Source organism: Odontomachus brunneus, unplaced genomic scaffold, assembly GCF_010583005.1.
Source record: "Odontomachus brunneus isolate Ranch 3 - 2012 unplaced genomic scaffold, Obru_v1 Obru_scaffold_063, whole genome shotgun sequence".
In the NCBI taxonomy this organism is placed as follows: domain Eukaryota; kingdom Metazoa; phylum Arthropoda; class Insecta; order Hymenoptera; family Formicidae; genus Odontomachus; species Odontomachus brunneus.
The window spans coordinates 531,189-554,408 of NW_022639513.1; the positions used below are offsets into that span (position 1 = coordinate 531,189).

Here is a 23,220-nt window from a genome sequence, read left to right on the forward strand (position 1 = left end):
CGACATTTAATCGATGAAAACACTGTTTGCATATAAACGAGAAACAAAACGCTCCCACATGCCGCGAGTATATAACACGCACATATGATATCGCTAATCTATGTTATACGTACGTAATTTGTCTCATTTATATATTTGAACAAATGTACAAAAGATCACACGAGACAATGTATAAATTCGCAATCGAACGCACGTTATTATACATATGCGACAATCGATCTATAAAAACAACAGCCTGCGAAATTGCTTTGATACGCTTAAAAAAGTAAACAGGTACAAAGTGTAGTTCCTTGGCATTTGCGCGACCATGTAACGCATTTTACAAGAAATGCACAATACAGCGTAAATTTCCGTGTTTTTAGGTGTCCTTCGCGGTATCGTCGGTGTCGCAACAGTCTTCCTCACCGTCTTGCGCCGCCTGCCCTTGCTGCAGAGCGCGGCGCTTTTGCAAACGCGCGCACCGCGGGCAGCAATGATTGCGTTTAGACCAGCAAACACGATGGTGCACTGCCGAGCATTGCTGGCAAATAATCGAGCTAGCATCCCACGGATAAATAACCTCGTCGTTGCCGCATATCTCGCATAGGTGTCCCCTGAAAATTTTAATATGTAATATAATAATAACTATAAGTGTTATTATACAGGATGTCCCATTTTAAAAGTTATACTAAAATATCTGTTTAAAAAAGCATTTTCAGAAAAAATATTTCGGACAAAAGTAGTAAGGTTCGAAGGGGGACATCTGACAGTGACCTTGACTTTGACTTTAGCAGCCACTGTCAAAGTTATTTTAAGATCAACTTCGGTTTTTTAAATAGGAACCCTTTTTTGACAGCAAAAATTAAAATTTTACGTTTAGATATCAGATTCAGATAATCATGTCATTGGGTATTTAAGGAGAAAAAATAAAGTTCTAATGTAACACTAGTTTAGCTAAAAAGAACTTAATTATAAAAGAGAAGCAAAAGTTTGCTTTGTAAAAGCAGAATTTTTCAATACGCTTAGTGATCTCAATCGAGTCGCATCGTAAAATGGAGGGAACGCATCTTTCTCCAAGCCCAAACGCTCACCTGGCTCTGCACAGCTCGCATTGCTCCGTGATATGTGAGTGCATCGTGTCATAGGCGGTGCGGAGTTCGTCTAGGAGAACGCCGGTCTGTAGGTCGATGAGGTCCTTGATCGAATAGTTACCCGAATTCTCAATCATGTGCGTGCGCAAGCAAATCCTCCACGGTAAACCTTGGGTACAGGCTTCCTCGCACAACACCAAGTATCTTTTCATCATCTGCATCTCTTCTCGCATTCGCTAAGGTATTTATATATCGTTAACTTGTGATATTCATTCTGATATTATCGATCTTATTAATATAACATCTGTTTTTCCACTCCATTTTGGTTTCCACAGGAACTAAGTCACTCACCTTGACCAGCGACAAATCTGGGACCAAAGTGAACAGCTTTGGGTTCAGTTCCTCCAGAGGCAGTACAGAACGGTCCTCTAACAGCATCAGAAGCTGCGCCGCAGCGCGAGACACCAGACGTGGTTCCATGTCCCAGTTCCGGATTACTCTGGCGGGTATCACCATAGCTGTATTCCAGTGGCATCTTTGACAGTAATACAGGCCACTGTAGTCGCATAGACGCGGTTCCACCCACGTTGACTCTAAAAACGTTATTTCTTATCAACATATTATTATTATATCTCAACGGAGATACGTACAACCGTGAAGAATGTAATCTGTCTGTAATTATAAGTCCTTGTAGCTCCGCATTCGTGAAATCTTTTCGCGGAAAAAGAGCTACTTCGAGTCTCCTTCATACAATTGCGCGTGATAAGTATCTGTGTATGATAAACAAAAGCGGAACTACAAGGTGTGGATCATGCAAATACGATCTATCATGTCTGATATTGATAATGTCATCGATGCATTGATATCGTAGGTCGAATACCTGTATTCTTAAAGGAACTGCCGAAGCAAGATAGCGATAATCCTTTTGAGAAAGCTTGCAAGAGGACAAGAATACTATTATCTCATTAAGGCAATTGCGCTACTTACGTACTAATAAACGGAATAACGAGCTTCCATGAACACATAACGCAGACATCTGTTTTATTCGCCGGATGACAATCAACAAAAATTTACCAACACACATAGTTTGACCTAAACTTATCAACTTACTGAATGTTATTTGCGTTTTGCATTCCGCACAGCGATAGCCTTGCTTCGACAGACCTTGCTCTGGGCAAATGTCCTTCGTGTGAGTGTAACCGCCAGCCTCGCTGGCGACCACGTGAACGCACACACGGCACACGTTGTTTAAACACTTCCAATGACAACAGAATTTACAATCTAAAAGTAAAATGGCACGTTCTTTTAATTGACATAAACGATAAGAACGATCGTATCTCTTGTTTTAACATTAACGATCTCTTGTTGCGGAACTGTTAATTGATGACGTCAGAAGCGAGAAAATACACACTTAAAATTTCTGTGCGCAAAATATCTTAAAATAAAAAGATATATCCGAAAAATGACACGCCATCAATTAAGCACACCTAAAAAATACTCCAAATACTTTTGCTCTAATAATAAATAAATAAATAAATAATAAATCAATCAATCAACAGACATAAAATTAACATAATATGTAATTTTCCTTTTCTATATTTCCTCATTACTTTGTCACATTAATTGTATGGCTTTACATACTTATTTATTTATTATTTATTTATTTATTGTTAGAGCAAAAGGAAAATATTTGGAGTATTTTAAACGGTCATTTTATAGATACATCTTTTTATTTTAATATATTTTGCAAAAATTTTTAGGGTATATTTTCTCGCTTCTGAAATCATCAATCAAGATTTTCACAGCAAAGAGCTAGAAGTCTTAATTAATGTAATTAGCATATACATAAGAGATCGTGAAATACTTGCCATTGCACATGTACCACGACTGCAGCATCGTCCAAATTGCACCACTGCAGTGATCGCAGTAAACAGGACCGGACGTGGTGATGTGATACTTCTGCGGTACAAAGTGATGACCTAAAATCACGTGAGTCTCAAATAGGTTTTCATTCGAGGTCTCGCGCAATTCTTGAGCGCGTAAACGCAACTCTATCAGCCGTCGGACCAGCCACTTGCGTTCGTCCGAGCATTCCGCGCTTTCCAGCACCATTGACTTGCACTTGTTCACCATTTCTTGCAAATCCTCTTGAGAAGCATCCTAAACGAAATAATGAATGTAGCGTTTTCGATTCTTTTATCATCTTTGTCTATATTTAAATAATGTCAGAAAATAATTAATGACTTCATAATTCTTATAACAGTAACTTCAAATAGATCAAGGACTTATATTTTCCAACATTTATTTAATTTCTCACACTGAATTAATGTCAGAAAATATAAGTTATCTCAATCTGTTTGAGATTATTTTGTTATAACAATTATAAAGTCATTAAATATTTTAATTTGTTACATACATAACAACAAATGTATAATATTCATTAAATATATTTAATAGATGAAAGCTAATAATTATATAATTATGGTACTTCACATAGATCAAGGATATATGTGGATGTATCTATATATGCAATCTAAATATATAAATATAGAATATCAAAGTTATTTCGTAAATGAGTATTATTGTACTAATAAAAGTATCGGATAAATGTATTATATCAATATTTGGAAATTATTTAATACCTTAGACAATGAAAGCGTAGTCTCCACTGATTTTAAGCTAAAGGGAATAGTTCCCTTGCTATCAGAACTGTCATCCGCTTCTCCTGTCATATAATCAGAAGAAGATGATGGTGTTGAAGCTCCTGTGCCAGAACTGTTGGCACGAATCCTTGACTCATAGTGGGAATCATTTTCTCCAATAATATTAGCCCTTATATCTACCATTTTCTATGTAACATATAACAAAAAAGGACCAAATAAAGAAAATATACTGGACATAAGACAAATGTAAGAAATAACATTAAGAGTAATATTTGAAAAGATGGTATCTAAAAATAAAACTTCTTTTATAAATTCTGTTTAGTGTATATAGATTCTTCAATAGTTTTAAGATAAATTACATACATATTTTAAGAAAAAATACATACTGTGTCTTTCCACTGAGAGTGCCTTTAATTGCTCTTATTCACTTTATTATTGTTCTGGTTTATCCATATATTTGTGATTGTCAATATTTGTCTTATCAATAACAAATAAATAACAAAATATGAAAAGTAAAAAATACTCCCATCTGCCTCTGTCAAATATACTTGGGCTGCGTTCCAATATTTATTGCCAGCGATGACAAACTATAGTTCATATCATGTATACTATAGATGTATACTATAGATTTTTCATGTATACTATAGATTTTCAGTGCTGCCAGTGGCATTTTGGAACACGACCTAAAGTAAAGAACCAATCAAGGTATTGTTTTATCTTTGCGTACTCTAAAGCCCATTCTACAATTGCGTGAACGTGGTTGTAAGTGGTTGTATGTGATTACGACACTAATCAGAATAAAGCAATCAGTAAATAAAACATTCGGATTGGTTGACTCTTATGATCACGACTACGCTTACGCAATTGTAGAATGGGCTTAAGGCTGCGTTCACGACTAAGCTTACGCAGTTGTAGAATGGGCTTAAGGCTGCGTTCCGAAATTCACTGCCAGTAATGAAATTCTATAGTTCATGTCACGTATACTATAAAATTTCAGCACTAGCAATGAATTTCAGAACGCAGCCTAGAAGAAGATAGAACTGACTGTAAAGCCAATGGCACACGGCTTGTTTTGTTCTGGATGGAAATATTCTGTTCTGATTGGTGCATTTCCATCCATCTTTAGAAATGCACCAATCAAAATAGAGTATTTCCATCCAGCAACAAAACATCCAGAAAGCACGTGTGCCTCCGGCTTTATATATATGCGGATCTCTTATGTTGGTACGTATTCTATTTTCTACTTTTATTCTGGCATCATTGATTTGTAGTTCCTGAACTGTAGTAGAGTGAGTATACCTCGTCCTAAGAAAAGAATTGAAAAATATTTAGTATCTTTGATATATATAATTAAGTGGAGTCTTAATTATCGTATGATCCTTTCCTGAACATTTGGAAAATTATTCGCAAAATTATTTTCTAAAGTAAAGAGAAATTCAGTAGCCACATTGAAATGGCTGATCAATACGCATTGTGCAAATTATAATCCACGTGCATCCACTTGCAATCGTCTGTTTTGCGTATATATCTTTAGTCTATCTTTAGTAGTAGAATTTTATTGTAACTTTACATGAATAGTTTTTTTTTAATTGTTTCTATTACAATATTCTAGATGATATCCATATGAATCAATATCTTTGAAAGTTAATGAAAAAAATATTGGATGTTAAAAGAATTTAGAAAGGAAAACTTGTTAATAATAATTCTATTTTTGTAGAAATATTCCACATCAATATTTAGTGATCTGTGAATAAAAAATTTATGGAGAAAATTTAATTTTCTTTTTTTTAATTATGAGTTAACATGAGTCTTGTACTAGTCAAATATCGATACACAATCTTAGTTATGTACAAAATATTGTAGATTAAGTAAATTAATATTGATATTGTTTACTGATAAGTTGTTTTCAAATTGGTCAAATAATACATGTTAATCTGATATATTTGAAACAAACTATAAATATCACATTTTACAGATAGGTTTAAATAATATGATGAATTTTATTTGTATGAAGTCATGATTATTTCTATACATGCACTACCAACTGAAAAGTTTTATATTTATGTTTGTAAGAGAGAGAGAGAGAGAAGTTTGAACAAATTAATTAATAGTATTAATATATTTTTCAGGATTTTTATGAATTAAGTACAGCTGTATTCTGCATCAAAACAAACAAAGGTAAATATTATTAATTATATTACATATGGATCATATATTTTTCTAAATATACATATATAACATAAATAACAGGATGAAACTTTATATATATGAAGTCATGATTATACATACATGCACTACCAACTGAAGAATTTTATATCAACTTATAAAAAATATAAAAGTTTGAACAAATTAATTAATTAATATATTTCTTTCAGGATTATGAATTAATAACCAGAGCTGTATTCTGCATAATAACAAGCATCGGTAAGACCTAGACAACATGTGTGTCTAAAAGACATTTTAAATAAGATGTCTTTCAGACATTATCTAAAAATATCTTATAAATATTTTACTTTAGAGACATCTTATTTAAGATGTCTTAAAGATATTTTTATGGTTGGTATTCATAATCTTATATATTTAAAGATCTTAGATTTAAAACCATCTTAAATTTATCTTCAGACATACTCCATAGCCAATGAAGTAATCTGTACATTGCCTAAAAATGTGTAAAATGGTTTTTTGTGTAACCTCTTGTGAAAGATTATTTTTAAGCTCAGTATAAAATATTTTTGTACTTGTATTTGCAGTGCTTATAAATGTTTATATTCTTATATATTTTATAAAAATAAAAAATATACGAATTATTTTTTTCTAATTTTAATGTGCCTCTATCTCTCTTTCCTATAATATACCGTTTTCGTGCATCCTAATAGTTACCTTTTTTTTTTTTAGTGACCCGTAATTTTTTTCTTCAACTATAGGTTCTATACCAAAGAACTTTCGAAGAGTCAATTTTCGAAAAACTAAGTTTTTTAAATAGACTAATAGACAATTTCTCCTAAACAAAATAGATTCGGAATAAACTATTATCTAATTCAATGACTTGAGCATTCAATTAATACTTCAATAAACTTCCGTGAAGAAAGTTATTTCAGAATTTTCTGAACACATTAATGTTACTTAATATAAAACGCAAACATAACAGACCCATGATTCCGGTTTATGTTGTAAATAACAGTCTGATTTGAGGATTAACATGTAAATAATAAGAGCCTCAGTGACATCCGTAAGTTTTGAAATGCAACATTAAGCAATAAAATAAGTAGTAAACAAATTGACAAATCACAGTCGCTGATTGTTGGACCGTAAGAAAAATCATCGACTGTGACTAGTCAACTCATTGATTTCAACAAAAATATATTTTGGCTGAGACGTTTTATAGCACCCGGTATACTCATTAAACATAGCTTCTTTCAACTACCACTTGTTTCAGTCGATGCAACACGATTTGTCCGGCACGCACTTCCAAATAGTGAATGATACCTGAAAATGGCTCGACGACTTTGTCGTGTCCAAAGGCGCAGTATTTTTCCGAGATGGAATCCATAAGCTGCCCGAAAGATAGCTTCAAGTTATAAAAAGCAACGGCGAATATTTTCATTAAAAAATTTCTCTTCTTTTTAAATAAACCTAAAATTTAGCTAAAAAATTTGGATAATTCATTCATATACCTAATATCGCATGAGACCGTATATTTTATACGAATGTAAATATTTGTTTATAAAAATTTAATTATATATTTTTATAGAAAAGATCAACAACAAACAAGAAAATAATTATTTATCTTTATCTTTGTTAACTACTACATAAGCTTTCTTCATTATCAAATGCCTTCATAAACATTAAGAAGCAATTTCGTGTAAACAATTGTCTTCAATCTTCTTAGTTCATTCTTTAACCAGTACGTGAAGTTAAGTAAATCAGAAAAGCATGTTTTGTGATTATTTAATACTAAATATTCGAAAGAGAATTAAAACTTTATAGATTTATTAATTACACGTTTGCGAACTTGAAAATTGTTTGTATTAATGTAACGTGTATTTTATTTTCAAAAAATGGCAAAGAGAATGTCTTGAAAAAGATTCCTACACATAACTATTCTGGTATAAATAATTTCCGCTATTATTATAACTGAAATTGTCAGCGTTTTTTTTAATAATATACGCTGTATAATACCTTCAAGCTTATTTATACCAATAAAGTGTCAAATAAAAAAATTCACAGTGGACCAACTGCAAATATTTTTGTTAAAAAAATTATCCTCTTTATTGGAGTTTTTTACGTTATTTTTTACCTCATGGTAGGATCACGCGTGTTATTCACGATACATTACGCGAAAATCTGATTACACGTCAGTAATTGGTTTCCATTCGACGATGAGATTACATGGAAACGCGAGTTCCCAAAAAAATAATACATTCCTCGTAAAGTTGCGTGTGTCAAGTACATAAAACTATATTAATAATATAGTTTAAAAATATTATATTTATATATATATATATATATCCATGTATGTGTATGTATGTATGTAATGTATGTATGTATATCTACCCATATTTACCTACACATAATTTCCATCATACGTATATACATACATATGCATACGTTTGCGCGTTTCTTCTCTCTTTTTCTTTTTTGCATCCATACATATGTATACGTATACCACAAGTGTACAGAAATCTTCAAGGCACTCCTGATTTATATTACATTCAATATTTTACAAGTTGTGTTGTCCAGCGTTGAATGAACAAGGCATTCTGACGAGACGCAAAACAGGATCATTTTTACTCATTTTACAAAAAGCGACAATAATAATACCTGATACGCGCATTTATACAGCAAACGGACAAGCGATACAGGCATTATTGAAATGGGAAAGATGCATCTTTTTTTTTCTTTTGGCTTATACAGTTCGAATGTCGTCATCACATAACTACCTTTACAGTTTTCTACGTACGTCAAGATCTTCTTATAGAAGAATATTGAATTTCAAAGCGAGCCTATTCAAAAGCGAATTACTTCGTCAGAGACGCGTTGCATTGCATACTTTCCATTTTTTTTTTTTTTTTTTTTATGAAATCAAGACATACACTGTCTGTCACAAAAGTAACGAGGCTGATTTCTATAAAACACAAATATACTTCCAATTGCTTCTAGTTGCGATTGATAGAAATACAATTGCCTATTGCTTCAGTACTTATCTACTGATGCAGACATGTCTGTTACTACTTGCAATTCTTTTCAGCTATACGTGCCACATCTGTCCATATTCTGAGAAATATACTTTTATTTAATTCAAGATTATCCGTGGCACACATTTTATATGATTCAAATTGCATGTAGTCTTGTGTCTGAGGCTTTAACCCTTCAATTATTTCAGGCGAGCATACATAATTACTAATGTAATGATAAATTTTATGAAGATTTCCAAAAACTTGGATTTATCTTTAAAAAAGGTGAAAATTATATCTAAAATAGGGCTTCCAACAAGTATTCGAATATTTATCTGATTATCTGAGATTGATTTTAATTCGAAAACTTAAAGCCGTACTGTCCGAATTCAAGTTCAGACTATAAGAAGAGATTCGGGTCCAAAATAGAGATCTGAGCACGTATTATGGATTAAACATTCATTGATGTATGTAAATATCGATATACGCAAATTTTATGTTTGAATCAAGTCCTTGCGGCGGGGCGCAGGACGTATCAAAATCATTGTTTATTTATTTACTGAATATGTTTAGATTTCTACTGTAGTGATCTTGATCACCACTGTTGCTAGCTTTGTCACTATCATTATCCACATCGTCTTTGAACAAATTATTCGTATCGTCATCGTATCTACAATAGGTGCCCAAATTCGGATTCGATGCTTCAATTACGCTCGAATATTAAAATCCGAACTTGAAGCGTCATATTTACTTGCTATCCGAATAATATCCGGTTAGTGTCAGACCCGAAAAATATTGAAACCCTATCTAAAAGCTTATTAACTTATTAGTTTTTTAACATGATTTTCATCATTTTGAAAATACAGATTTCAAATAGTTTTCTTCTTAAAAATCTTCGTTCACGATCGAATTTCGTAGTTAACATATTATGATCTCGTTACTTTTGCAACGAAATACATATTAATGGCAGACGGTGACGCTAAACAAACACGATATTACATGTTAGTTAAGTTAATTAATGCGATCTAAATGTTCGAGGTTATGAGGTCGAATTACGCAAATTTTCGAATTATGCATAATATATTGCAGAAATATTTGGACACAACAGTAGTCTTAAATTAAGTCTTTATTTCCCGATAAAAAAGCGCTATTCCTTCATAATAATTATTTTTCTCTTTCTTTTTTCCAGGGATCCTTTACTTATTATAATAAAGTATCATTTTTAACGATAATCAATCGTGTTTGATTCTATTAAGTAAATTTTATTATAAAGTACTATCAATGAGAGTACTATCAAGTACTATTAATGTAAAATAAAACACTGAAAAAAGCAGAATCGGCAACATAAAACTATATACTCTAATGTAGTATCCAGATAACTCTACAATATACTGCACCACGTATGCGCTAATTGCTATATTTATCCAAAATATAGACTGATATTCCCAAATATTGCCTACGTGTTTGTTGCCTCCGTGTCTCATATACCTTTGGCTTCCCGCTTTAGTAACAGCACGTTTCACAAGCCTTCGTATTCGTTACTTAAATACAGTATATTACAGAGAAACGCTTATCTATAAGAATGCATGTACATCACCATCGCTTACCCCTATAGCAACATTCAGGATAATGTACACAAACAAGACATGTACAGGTTTATCGACTGGATAATAGTTTTGATACACTGTTTTGTCGCAGATATTAAGCACCAATCTCAGTCGGCTTTCTGCTGATACAGTTCCTTTAACGATTTCAATTCGTCGATTAGCGTCTGGTTCCTGTTTTCCAAGACGGCAACACGATTTTCTAAGCACTTTATATATTCCTTCTTCTTTCTTCTACATTCACGGGCCGCTTCCCTGTAACATTAAAAACAGAGGTGAAATTATTTTTCTAGTATACATAGCACAACATTGATTCCTTTTCTCTTTCCTTTAACACAGAAAATGTTGCTAAAAAATATTTGAGCTTCTCTACACTATTTTTCACACTAATTCTACTATATGTGTAGTAAATTTTGTTCCTATCACTTCTGTCGCTTCTATCATCGCTCACCTGTTCTTGAGCAACCTCATTTCTCTCTTCCGCGCCGCATCCTCCACTACAACCCCATGACCTGTATAAGCTGGAACATTGCAACAGACTGCACTTTCTAAATTTTTACATTGTATATTTTCACAAATTTTCACAGTTTTCTACTGAACGATTTATCTTGTTTTGTTAGCGTTTTGATAATCTCGAAAATGATGCAAAAGCACACCTGGCACGAAAAATTGTGTGTCCTGGCCCTGTGCATACTGCACTATAGCTCCACCCGGTGTCGCCGCATTGCTCATAGTTAATGTGTGAAGCCCCGGGACTCCCTCCCCTTGGGTCGCAATTTGAATGGTACCGGCGGGAATGACTGTAAAACAGATTATATAAAAAATTTTTAACATCTTAAAGGAAATCGTTCGCCAAATTCTGACTAACGATACGCCGTGCGCTAGGAATGCACTGAGAAAGGATGCCATCTTCTTTAATGAAATCGACACAGTGATATGTGTTTTTGTGCTCGAATCTTCGTACAATATTCGCCTCGTGTTCTTTCGAGGATATTAGCTTTTTTTCTGCTGCGTGTCGAATTCACCGACTAACGGATATATCATCCCATAAACAAGAATGCCACACCAAGCGAGTATCGTGAGAGAGAAAATGAGGGATATCACGTTAGGCAGTACACACAGGGATGGAAGACATTTGTGAGGGTGAATCTCGAACGAACGAATGCTTTTCCTCTCTTCTTCTTCTTCTTTGTTTTTTTCTTAATTAAATACTACTCCTCTAACATCATCTCCTTCGGTGGAATGCGGTGGAATGTAAAAAGCTGCGTATACATACGGACAAACCACCGATAGTACAACAACTGGGAAAGATACGGTAAAAGAAGATAAAGTAACCAACCTGTTTGGTAATGGAGCGAATGAGAAGACACTTCACTGTCCACGTTAGAATCACACTCGGAAGATGATTCTAAGGGGGGCAAACGACCGTCTGTAACACCGAATCAACCCAAACCCCCATTACAATCAGTTCGTTGACCGGTATAGCTAATGCCGTGTGTGCGTCATTCTACGTGTAATGTAACGTTTTTATTAATTTCTTTTCTTTTTTTTTTCAAACTTTGAAAGTGCCTATTAAGTAGTACCCGGATCACGCAATCGTTCTACATATATATGCAAGTGTTTGCACCCAGAAAGTTTTGTCAAACAGCGAGTCAAACGAAAGAAACGAGACTTTGCATCTGTTGCATCCACGACCACAATCGATTGAACTATTTCCTTTCTGGCTGCTGATTATAGGCGTACACTTGTCGTTGCGCTGCGTGCAGTCAGCTCATACAAAAAGGAAATAGGGAATGACGATATTTAGAAACACTTATCAAGGACGATCAATTTTTTAACATTAATTAGGAACGACCTAATTTTTAGACAATGACAATTTACACAAACAGGAGCTTGAGCTATTCCGTGGGTGGAATTAACAGAAAGCACTGCTAAAATGATATATCTTATGGGATTATTTTATCAGGATCTATTTTCACGAATTATATAAATATAGAGTATACAGCAAGAAGGATATACAGAAGGTATCGAACGATAAGATCGACGAGCGAGTAGCGGAGAACGTTGTGTAGATAATGTACAGTCTAACGTGTGTGTAAGTACTCTCTTTTTGTACACTGTGTGTAAACTCTTTCCTGTATTGGTTGTAGCTTGCTCGAACATAGTGTATCACATTGGAAACGTGCGTGCGCCCTAACGGTGTGTCTTCGGAAATTATCTTTTTGTTTTCAGTCAAATGGGTCAATAGTTACTTTTGGTGCTTTTACCTTATTTTCTTTACCGCCCGAAACAGGGTTTTACCTTTTGTCACCGGTAGAACTTTGTTTCAGTTTATTGTTGCTTAATATGCTGTCGAGGTAATGGTCAGAGGAGCATTATCTGTGCAAAGTTCCTCCCAAAATCTCGGTAAATAAATTTCAACCTTGAGTCCGCTTTCAATGGTTTATCGTTTGTAACACTATCCTGTATTGTACGAGCTTGGTATGGCATACTTTTATTGTATATGTAATGCAAGTGTATAAGGAATAATGCGCGAAAACAAATTGTGCCTAAAAAGAGCTTTCATTACTTGCAATCTGAAATGAAAAATGCTAGAGAGTTGTAGCACATCAAATATTTGTATAAAATATAATTTATTGATGTTATTAACATATATATGTCATGTGTAAGTATATATATATATATATATATATATATATATATATATATATATATATATGCATACACATGACAAATTATATTAATATACATCAGAATATGATGATTAAAACTCGAATACTCGTCGTGTAACTCTGGATTGATGACGTCAGAAACGAGAAAACACACGGCCGAAATTCTTGCGTGCTATTTCCAAATAAAAATACATTTGTATAAGAGATCAATTCTGATCACTTAAGCATACTTGTGAAATACTTCAGAGGCTATCCCTTTTCCTTGATAGTCAATAAATAACCGTAAAATGAATGACATGCAATCATCTTCTTTAACATCTTTTGTCATGATTTTTATTGACTATCAAGGAAAAAGGATAGTTTTCAGAATATTTTAGTATGCTCCAGCATTTTCAAGTATGAAATGCTGGAGCAATGCTCAAGCAATCCAAAATGTTTTTTCATAGAAATATCTTTTTATTTGGAAATAATACGTAACAATTTTTAACATGTCATTTCTCGTTTCTGAAGTCACAATTCAACATGACCAAGAGTCTTAAAAGAAAGAAAAAGCATGAGTGATTTGAGGATCAATGAAATCTAATAAAATTAACCTTATAATTGATTCTTTTAAATACGATTTTCAAAAATATAAGTAGACAAATATGGAAGTTACTATATTTTCTGTTTGCCGATCTCGCATATACATATTATTAATTTGTATGAACTGACATGCACTTAAACATCTCGCATATAATCGAGTTAGATCGCAAGCATTTACCTTTGAGATACTCCAATTTGCATTCATAGCTATTCCTTAAGCAAATTGTACTAGTAATAGTTTACGTTTACGCGATAATCTAGCTGACGATTGTATATCTTCACTATTGTATACATTCCTGTCGCGCGTGATGTAAGCATCTACGTGCCAGTTTCGAAAGAAAATGTCTAAGAATGCATCTTACCTGTAATTTCCCCACCGCCTAAGTCGTTGAGAATCTTTCTGTAGGATGGTCTTCTAGTAAGGATGTCTCTTCTCTTCTTAGGCGATTCGTCGTCTGAGAAGCTATCATCACTACCGGTTTCTACCACCTTGAAGGTAAAAGCGAGATTATTTAGATTTTAAATGCGTGCGTATATATACGTGTGTATATAAATAAAATTGTTACAATATCATTGCAGCAGATATCATCTCAGAAAATAGAATTTTGTGACGTGTTTCTATTGTAGCATAAGTCTTACCTGTAGAGTTTGTAAATTGCCTTGCGCAGTTTGTATAACGGAATTAGGTTTGCTAACCAGAATAACATTTCCTTTAGAGATAGCAACAGGTTGTATGTTTGTAGCGGTTTGTATTACAGACTGCTGATTGGGTTGTATGACCGATTGTACCTATATAAGATATAAATATCAAATATCACAAAACATTGTTATTTTGCATCATTTAAATTACAGTCATATGTACATATACATACATACATGATTATTACTCCTTGAATATACAGATAAAGAGTGTGTAAAATATATAACACTGCACAAGGGAATATCCACGAATTGTGTTACAACAAAATATGTTGTAACGATTCGTTACAATAAAAAGGAATAATGCACATGTTATGCATATATATAATCCCTCTTGTTTTTCTTAATGCGCGCACGTGTATACGTACTACAAGAACTGAGATTGTAATACAAAATTTAGAAATATATATGTACAAAGTATATCTTTCAGAATATTATATCTATCAAAAGTATCTCCAAAAGTATCTTACAATCTAAGGACAAAAATAATCTCCAAGAAATATCATATTCCTGAGACACAACCAGCATTATGCAAGATCAGGTACCTAATTGCTTATATATATTATATATATTATATATATATAAGTTGTATAAATAATCATAATTGGAAGGCAAACAAATTATCATACGCATGCTCCGAAATAAAGAGAAAGAAAATTATTTATTGGACATAGATACACAGGAGAACCTCCTGTATACCTGTGTTGTTCCTGACGAAGGTAGTGTCAGTTGCACAATGCTGGTAGAAGCTACCAGGTGGTGAGTTTGCTGCTGATGCGTTCTATCGAGAGATTGTACCGATGTAGCAATTGCTGGTGCAGCATCGCCGCTTTGGGAACTCTGGGATAATGGATCGACTGCTGACCCATTTTCCTCAACCATACTTTCCATAGCCCGGCTACCTCGCGAGCTCTGCAACAGAGGACATACTTTAACTTACATATCTGGTATAAACAAATTTTGTTCAAATGGAAATATCCAATCTTATTTGATGTAAACTATAGAAGAATATATATAATAACCATACAATAACAAAGCAAGAACAATATTGTTGTTACATTATAAATGAGATATATTGGTACTTTTCAATTGAGATATATAACATAAGGTATAAAAGATATATAAAGGATAACATAAGATATAAAAGATAACATAACATATATAACATCACAATGAACATATACTATCACTAACTTTTATTAGTAACTTTTTACTTGTTGAAAAATGGAATTTCAGTGATGAATTCAATGAATCTTTTTATAAATCCAATGAGACTTTTCACTGTTCATGAGTTTATACTAGGACAAAAATGATCAATATTGTTCTTTATAGCTTTCTGAAATATCTTTGTTTTCTTCTCTTTCACTAAATATCAAATATATACCTATTCCATTTTTTAAGTCAGACAAACAATCCAGCATATGTAAAAACAGTTTTGAAATAATGTTTGAATGTTATTTCTGGGATTCAATTGTGAATCTTTTCCTCCGGAATAAACTCATGAAAAATGAAAATTTTATAACTTAAAGTCACTTAGAAGTGTTCACTTTCACGAGTTCACACGAGAGAAAAAACTTCATGATCATCCCACTGATTCCGCACTGAAGCGACGAAAAGGAACAACAAGGCACAATGCAAACGTTCGCACATGTTCCTTCCTCTCTTATCCGCAAAGTCCTCACAGCAGTAGTGTTCGCTTCGCGAACGCGGTAGGGTAGACGAGACACGATTCGAACTTCCCGCCAATGACGAACAATCCGACAGTTACTGCGTCATTTACATAAGCAGGTCTAAAAATAATACGGGTGGAACAATAAACACTCGAGATACTCTCCGCTCCCAACGAGCCACGGCGAATCTCGAGGATGACGCGAGTGAATTCTGTCGACTGAGCGTAACTCCCAGGGAGCGCGGGACCGCGCGGACGTCCGTGTCGGAGCACGTCAGACGACGGATGTCGCGTGTAACCCCGTCGCGCGGCACGGGAGGCACGGAGCGACGGGAGAGAGATTACGTGCACGTTTCTTGCCGCGGCGCCATATTTCGCAGCATCCGTGTCACACAGCAGACGCAAAAGCGGCTGGTCGCGCGCGAGCACGCCGAGAGAAAACACAGCGGAAACGTTCTCCTCTCCGTACGCGACGAACGGCTCGCCGCGGGCGGTTTCGTCGTGCGCGAGAGAGAGAGCGAGCGCTGGTCCATGCCTGCCGCCTTGTTATTATTCTCCAGCTGGGGTACTTACCCGGTTACGTATTTCTCGTCACCAAGTTTGCTGCAATAGGAGTGGGCAGACGGGCAAGTACGTAGCAGCCACGTCAAAACTCCAGTGGCTTCGTCACTGGTGGAACCCGCGACCTCTGAGTTGCGCGTCACGATCAAGATGGCAGACGTCGCTCGCTCACTCGTCGTCGCAGTCGCTAGCTGCCGCTGCTGCCGGCTCACCGCTCTCTCTCTCTCTCCCTCCGCCCCCTCATAATCACATCTCTTCCACGTTCCTACGTGCGATCATGTGTGATCACACGGGCTTCGATCATGAGTGACGGCGATGACGACTTTTTGTGTTATGTTCGTCTTTTCCTTTCTTACCATTATCGTTCTCTGTCTAGAATTTCTTCTTTTGCTCTTTCTCTCTCTCTTTCGCTCACTCACTCTGCCCCCTCTATCTCTCATTTATTCACTCGCTCACTCTCGAATACTCGAAGCAATGGCGGGGATTTAATTATTTTATGATGGCTTTTTTATACTTTCTTACGTCATTTTTCTCGGTGAATCATCGTTTGATAAATATTGAAGTGACGAATTTTCACCCTGAGCGTGGGAAATATTTTTCTCGGCGAGGGATATAACGTTCTTACATCAGATGATAAAATATTTGTCTCAAATTAAAGCGTTCATTGCTCTCCTTCGTTGCACTTCGTACACTTTCTTTCTTGCCTCTGCATTCCTCCAAAGCTCGATTATATGCTTACTTCAGTTTGGACGTAGAAAGTGTAAGAAAGTGTAAACTGAAGCGAGTCAACCTGTATATTTGCGGATACTTTTAGGTTTTTTCTCCACGCTAAATTTCGGTAGATTATTAGAGCGTGTCTTTGCACGCACACGTGCCTTCAACAAGAATTAACTTAAACAATCGTCCGCGCTTCGTGTTCTCTGATGACGTTACGATATTTACAACTACACCAGTGCCCTCAAAACGACACGTGGTATATTGAGAGTGGACGCGCGGCGATCCAGTGGCCACATCTACGATCAGTTTCGCGCGAATGGCCTGTCGACGTTGAAGTCAATTTGAAGTCGCGTAGTAGCGCGACGACGACCGACGTGTTTTTCTTTTCATTTCCATAGCGTTTTAGGTAGTGATCAACAGTGAGCTTCTGGCAAAATGGTTCTTCTAACGATGATCGCGAGGATATCGGACGGTCTCCCGCTGGCAGCCACCATGCAGGAGAACGAACAGGTTAGAAATCTGTTATGATGATGAAATGTCATTCTACTGTTAAAGGCATTGCGTCTCTCTGCGATCGACTCTCGTTAAAGAATATATGCAAGTTTCTTAGCAAAATCTCAGCTCCGTTCTCGGAGACAAGGTAGTGGGGAAATCAAGAAATTTATTCAACACAGAAAAACCAAAGATTAAAGCAGTCTGTTGCAAATTAATTAGCAGAAAGTTAATTATAAAGAAAAATTGCTCTGTATTTCAGAGTGGCAAAAGCATCTTGGACTATCAGAATCAAGCAAAAATGTTATTCAGGAAGCTAGCTCCACAATCTCCAACAAGATGTACCTTAGAAACTGGACCGTATCTTTTTCAGTGAGCAACAATTGCTGAATGTAACACAACACCTAAGTCTATCCTGCACATATTTTATATGTGTCTACCCATTCATATTATATTTATATATTATTTATTTGTATATTATAATATATTTTTATACATATATATATATATACATACATATATATTTTTATATATACATACATATATATACTTTTATATATGTATGTATACACTATTATATTTGTATTTTATGTATATCCACAGTTACTTGATTGAAAATGGAGTCTGTTATCTGGTGTTATGCGAAAGGAATTATAGTACACGTATAGCTTATAGTTATCTGGAAGATATTGCGCAAGAATTTCATGCACAGTATGGCAAACGTGTAAATACAGTAACCAGGCCTTATACCTTTATTGAATTTGGTAGGTTATGAATAATATACAGGATATTTCTTAAATACTGTTTTTTGCTCTTTTTCGGTTTCTTATTTCTGTTGAGTCATTCTATGTCCAATATTTTAAAAGTTTAGAAATGTTTAGTAGTCCAGTATTTACAATTTATTTTATTTATTTGAGGTCATATATGTTCATATGAACTTTTCTCTATAAAATGATCTCAAGAATTAACTCTTAAAATCAAGATGATGCTATAGATTTCAAAATTACATCTACATGGATAGTTTATATATTTTCTATATGATATATATATATATATATATATATATATATATATATATATATCAAATGAATACACAGTTGTCTTTTAGATAATGTAAGTTATATAAAATATTACAAATTATGTTAAAATGTACAAAAAAAGAGTAATTAAATCATAAAATAATTATATTGTAGTTGTTTTGGATATTAATTATAAATGTAACATTTGAGAGAGAATAAACTGCATGAAGTTTTTATTATTTCATTGTGTGACAAATTAGTAGATTTGATTCTTTATAAGTAAGAATATAACTAGAGAATTATATATATAAATTCTTTAGGAAACTTATTTAGGAAATAATGTTCAGAAATCTATATCTAAATGTTAAAATAGAAAAAGTTAAATAGCAATATAAATTTTATATTTTATATCATATGTATCATAATTTACACTTAAACTGCCTGCTTGTAAGATATTGAACAGTATTTAAGTAACACCTTATAGTCATCATTGAGTCATCATAGTCAACATATCATTGAGTGTACGCAACTACTTTATATAATTTACTTGTTAGATACATATATCCAGAAAGCAAAGAAAGTCTTCTCAGACGGTAGGTCTCGCAGGAATCTGAACACGCTTAATACTCAGCTGCAAGATGTGCAGAGAATCATGGTACAAAATATCGATGATGTCTTGCAAAGAGGTACCGTACTTTCAGGTAAAGTTCCACAGCAGAATTTATCTTCCTTTCCGCGAAAGAGGAAACACATGTATATATTTGCGTATGTTAATATCTGTTAATTGTATTTTCCAGAACTGGATACGAAAACGCAAAATCTATCTATGTTGTCTCAGAAATATAAAAAAGACGCGAAACACCTAAACAACAAATCTATGTATGTGAAAGCTGTCGCAGGCCTCATTGCATTTCTGGTCTTCCTGTTGTATTTCTTTGTTCTTTAGTTAAACAACAAACAAGTAAAAGGATTCAGTATGCATTGAGAATATTCCATTTTCAAGGACAGAATTAATTTCGTTAGTAATTACGAAATATTGGTCATTTTAATACCTGTCTACATTGATACATTGTCGCATGAAAAAGAAAGAGAAAATTCTCACTTTACATTTAAAAATATATAAATTTTAATAGAATTAAATCAACCGATATATCCAAAGCATGATCTATACTGAAACTATATAAAAATATGGTGTGTAATTCTACAATAATACATTCAACATTTTTTTTTAATGCTGTGCAATGACACTAGATCCAACAAATCTTTTGTTATATATAATATAGGAATGAATAGAGATATACGATTTTTACTACATCTTATTTCTGTTGAATCGTTCTAGTGTTCTTATAATAAAAAGACAAAACTATATTGTGCGAAGGGATTTTTAAAATGTACTGTAGTGAATTTATTTGTGTAATATATATACATACGTATACTTTTATAGTTTGCTTAAGATGATATTAAATTGCTATCAATCTATTGATTTCAAATGCTAAACAGATAAAATATTATATCAATCCTCGTTGTGAAGAGGAAAATGATTTGACTTGCTCGTATCTTACTCATTCCTACATATTTATTTAAGTCACACAGCATATATGTGATCCTTAGTGAGCTGGTAATCTTACGAGAATATATTTATTATTGATTGTGGTTATATTTTTGGGTGATATGCAGGTATATATATATATATTCTCAAAGGAAAGGCAACTAATAAAAAAAAAACGTGTACTATAGTCGGCCATTTACATCGTTAGTGTTAATCACATTTGTATGTATCTCAACTGTATCAAAACTATAACAATGATGTATTTACAATAAAAATATGAGTATACGTAAATATTTATAGTAGTAGTAACCAATAATAAATACACCACTTTCATCATAAAGACGAAGTATTAGTCTTTGACAGTTCCTCGTAATACGGTATATCAAAACCAGTTGAGTGTTTGTTTTTGCATGATTTGTCATCTATATCCTCATCGTCGGATCCGAAGAAATCGTTAAAGAAGTAATTTACTGGATCACTTTCCTTTTTCTTAGTAGCATTATCAGTACAGTTTTCCCTTGTTACGCGACTTTTGCATTCCGTGTCGCTTTCTTCATCTAAAAATGGAAATTTGCAGATTTATTATACCACGTTGATAGTATCATTACAATATTCACACGATATTTACCAGTATCTATAACTTCATACATATCAGAGTGATTCTTCATAATAACATACAATGTTGGAAATTCTATTATAGTCTTGTTTTTTAGATTTTCCTCTAATGTGAGTGCAAAATCTAACTCATAGAATCTAAAAAGAGAAAAGATAGTGGTTAAATTAATTAAGAGAAATTCAATATATTTTCATTAATCGCGCATATAAGAAATACTTGTTGAATTACCTGTAACTTGATTTTTTCACCTTCTCGGCTTTTAAAAGAACTTTAAGATTATTTAACCCAGCTGCTTTATAAAACTTTAATTTATCAGCCAATGTCTTGGACAGTTTTACATTTAATTCTGTAATATCAACATTTCCCTTTAATGAAGAGACAGGATCTAAAACCTGATTCACAAGTGTTGATAGTTTCGTAGTTTCTAGAGTCCTGAAATACATATCATGAATCATCCGTTTATACTTCTAGGGAGAATTATTTGTACTTATCAGTATCAGTTTTCATCAGTACTTTTTCATTATCCACTTTATGTTGTCTGCTTGTGGGAAGATCCATTCTATTCGCCAGAAAAGCTCATTAGTCTTCCAATTGAGATATGTAGAATTTGTTTTACGTCGACTAAAGTTTTGTGGCATAAACAACAGAGACGTTTTTCTAAAATGCGCAGCGGACTTTAGCTTGTATAAATACTAGAAGAAAGAATATCATAATTATATGTAATAGTATATTTAAAAATTGTGTGTGTGTGTGTGTGTGTGTGTGTGTACATCTATATATAAAGATATCTTACTGGTGGTAGTGGTACACCTTGACGTGTGTATTTCTTTGCTGGATTTCTTTTACATCCATCAATTGATCTGTTTACTTCCTCGAGAAGACGATAATCTACAAAACAGATTAAATCTTACAAGATTATTATTTTAAGGATGTATTGCTGACAACTCAAAAATAATGAAAAAATTTTGAAAGAACAGATTAATCTATATTAGCTAAATCCAGCAAACATGATGTCAAATGATATTGTAATAACATAGGATATTAATGATTTCTTTAACATTAATTATATGTCATTAATATATTATTTTACTACATGGATATCTTAATATGCTGTTATGAAAATATGATATTATTATTCAGTATCTGATTGTATTTTAGTTGTATTTAATAAACGAAAAGATGATTAAAAAATAATGACAAAAAACTTAAGTTATATATATACTTTAAGTATTTATAATAATATATGCAAAGTTTCATTGCAGTTTAAAGATAAGAGTTTAAAAGATAGAAATAATATATAACAAAGTAAATAGACTATAAAAATATGTTGTTAAAGTAAAATACTAAAATAATAGAGCTATTGATAAAACTGATAAAATAAAAATACATTGTTATTGAACTGGGTAGCAATCATGACTTTCCTAAAAGCAAAAACATGAAAAGTAAAAAGTTTCACGTGAATTCGACGATTTTTGCAAACTTTTCAAATAATGAAATTTGAAATTTTTCACTTTTCACAGATACTTTTCAGAGATACTGAGGAAAAAATACACGATCAATACCATATATTGTATAAAATATGTTATTATACGGAAAATAGAAACATTAGAGCGTATATTTAATTTTCAGTTATTTTTTGCAGGTACTATAGAAGCAATATGTTCTTGATGAACAATAATTTAAGTGAAAAAGATAGATGTCTTACCACTTAATACATCTAAATCCGTGAATGATTTTAGCGGAATATATCTCGTTTTGTCTCGAATCCCATCGCAATTTAGTTCCTTCTTATGAATGTTTACACATGCGAGAGAGCACGTTCTAACCTCGCATTTCGGACAGGTATATCTTGCCTTCTTTGTGTTGCAGACTTCGCAAACTTTTAATCTACACAAATAAACACAAAAAATACATGTTATATTTTAAAGAAATTTTAATCGAGTCTTTTATACACCATCCTGTAAATCACGTTTATACATACTTGATACTGGTGGTAGCCATCTTGTTTAATATGGCTACGTTCCGAAATTCACTGCCAATGCTGAAATTCTATAGTACACGTGACATGAGCTATAGGGCGCATTCAGTAGAAAAAGCGCTCAGTAAGCAATCAACGATTATTGGTTCTTGCTC

At 33.4% G+C, this 23,220-nt stretch overlaps 4 protein-coding genes and 2 long non-coding RNA genes across 24 annotated transcripts; 3 read left to right on the top strand and 3 right to left on the bottom strand.

Moving 5' to 3' along the window:
- Positions 1-114: 114 nt before the first annotated feature.
- Positions 115-4,348, bottom strand: LOC116846353 (differentially expressed in FDCP 8 homolog). Of its 3 annotated transcripts, XM_032820062.1 has the most exons (8): positions 4,120-4,347; positions 3,713-3,919; positions 2,939-3,230; positions 2,181-2,351; positions 1,951-2,004; positions 1,422-1,663; positions 1,071-1,306; positions 115-593 (listed from the first exon to the last, which is right to left on the bottom strand). In XM_032820062.1, the coding sequence occupies exons 2-8, from the start codon at positions 3,914-3,916 to the stop codon at positions 359-361; spliced, it is 1,434 nt and encodes a 477-aa protein (XP_032675953.1). In that variant the 5' UTR covers positions 3,917-3,919; positions 4,120-4,347; the 3' UTR covers positions 115-358. The 3 variants fall into 3 exon arrangements, with proteins under 3 accessions (XP_032675953.1, XP_032675952.1, XP_032675955.1); XM_032820061.1 differs by lacking the exon at positions 1,951-2,004 and having other exon boundaries at positions 2,058-2,351; positions 4,120-4,348; XM_032820064.1 differs by lacking the exon at positions 1,951-2,004 and having other exon boundaries at positions 4,120-4,344.
- On the top strand, positions 125-2,097 carry LOC116846355. The gene is made up of 4 exons (XR_004378465.1): positions 125-273; positions 363-609; positions 1,006-1,311; positions 1,406-2,097. It is a non-coding gene; the product is annotated as an uncharacterized LOC116846355 (long non-coding RNA).
- Positions 4,349-4,965: 617 nt separating the features above from the next.
- Positions 4,966-6,540, top strand: LOC116846318. Of its 3 annotated transcripts, none has more exons than XR_004378458.1 (3): positions 4,966-5,022; positions 5,863-5,911; positions 6,109-6,540. It is a non-coding gene; the product is annotated as an uncharacterized LOC116846318 (long non-coding RNA). The 3 variants fall into 3 exon arrangements; XR_004378459.1 differs by having other exon boundaries at positions 4,983-5,253; XR_004378457.1 differs by lacking the exon at positions 4,966-5,022 and having other exon boundaries at positions 5,261-5,911.
- Positions 6,541-8,203: 1,663 nt separating this feature from the next.
- LOC116846316 (cyclic AMP-responsive element-binding protein 1) lies at positions 8,204-16,867 on the bottom strand. Of its 14 annotated transcripts, XM_032819987.1 has the most exons (9): positions 15,849-16,691; positions 15,659-15,762; positions 15,164-15,376; positions 14,405-14,554; positions 14,128-14,254; positions 11,851-11,940; positions 11,168-11,311; positions 10,963-11,032; positions 8,204-10,766 (listed from the first exon to the last, which is right to left on the bottom strand). In XM_032819987.1, exons 3-9 carry the CDS (start codon positions 15,353-15,355, stop codon positions 10,622-10,624), a joined length of 918 nt encoding a protein of 305 aa, XP_032675878.1. In that variant the 5' UTR covers positions 15,356-15,376; positions 15,659-15,762; positions 15,849-16,691; the 3' UTR covers positions 8,204-10,621. The 14 variants fall into 14 exon arrangements, with proteins under 14 accessions (XP_032675878.1, XP_032675877.1, XP_032675885.1 ...); XM_032819986.1 differs by lacking the exon at positions 15,659-15,762 and having other exon boundaries at positions 15,849-16,690; XM_032819994.1 differs by lacking the exon at positions 15,659-15,762 and having other exon boundaries at positions 15,263-15,376; positions 15,849-16,688.
- Positions 16,868-17,691: 824 nt separating this feature from the next.
- On the top strand, positions 17,692-20,762 carry LOC116846317 (vesicle-trafficking protein SEC22b-B). Its single transcript, XM_032820000.1, has 5 exons — positions 17,692-17,921; positions 18,166-18,275; positions 18,507-18,667; positions 19,477-19,623; positions 19,720-20,762. The coding sequence occupies exons 1-5, from the start codon at positions 17,847-17,849 to the stop codon at positions 19,866-19,868; spliced, it is 642 nt and encodes a 213-aa protein (XP_032675891.1). The 5' UTR covers positions 17,692-17,846; the 3' UTR covers positions 19,869-20,762.
- LOC116846315 (box C/D snoRNA protein 1) lies at positions 20,638-23,220 on the bottom strand. 2 transcript variants are annotated; one of them, XM_032819982.1, is made up of 7 exons: positions 23,069-23,220; positions 22,793-22,974; positions 21,881-21,993; positions 21,601-21,779; positions 21,316-21,519; positions 21,100-21,224; positions 20,638-21,028 (listed from the first exon to the last, which is right to left on the bottom strand). In XM_032819982.1, the coding sequence occupies exons 1-7, from the start codon at positions 23,086-23,088 to the stop codon at positions 20,805-20,807; spliced, it is 1,047 nt and encodes a 348-aa protein (XP_032675873.1). In that variant the 5' UTR covers positions 23,089-23,220; the 3' UTR covers positions 20,638-20,804. The 2 variants fall into 2 exon arrangements, with proteins under 2 accessions (XP_032675873.1, XP_032675875.1); XM_032819984.1 differs by having other exon boundaries at positions 21,881-21,975; positions 23,069-23,214.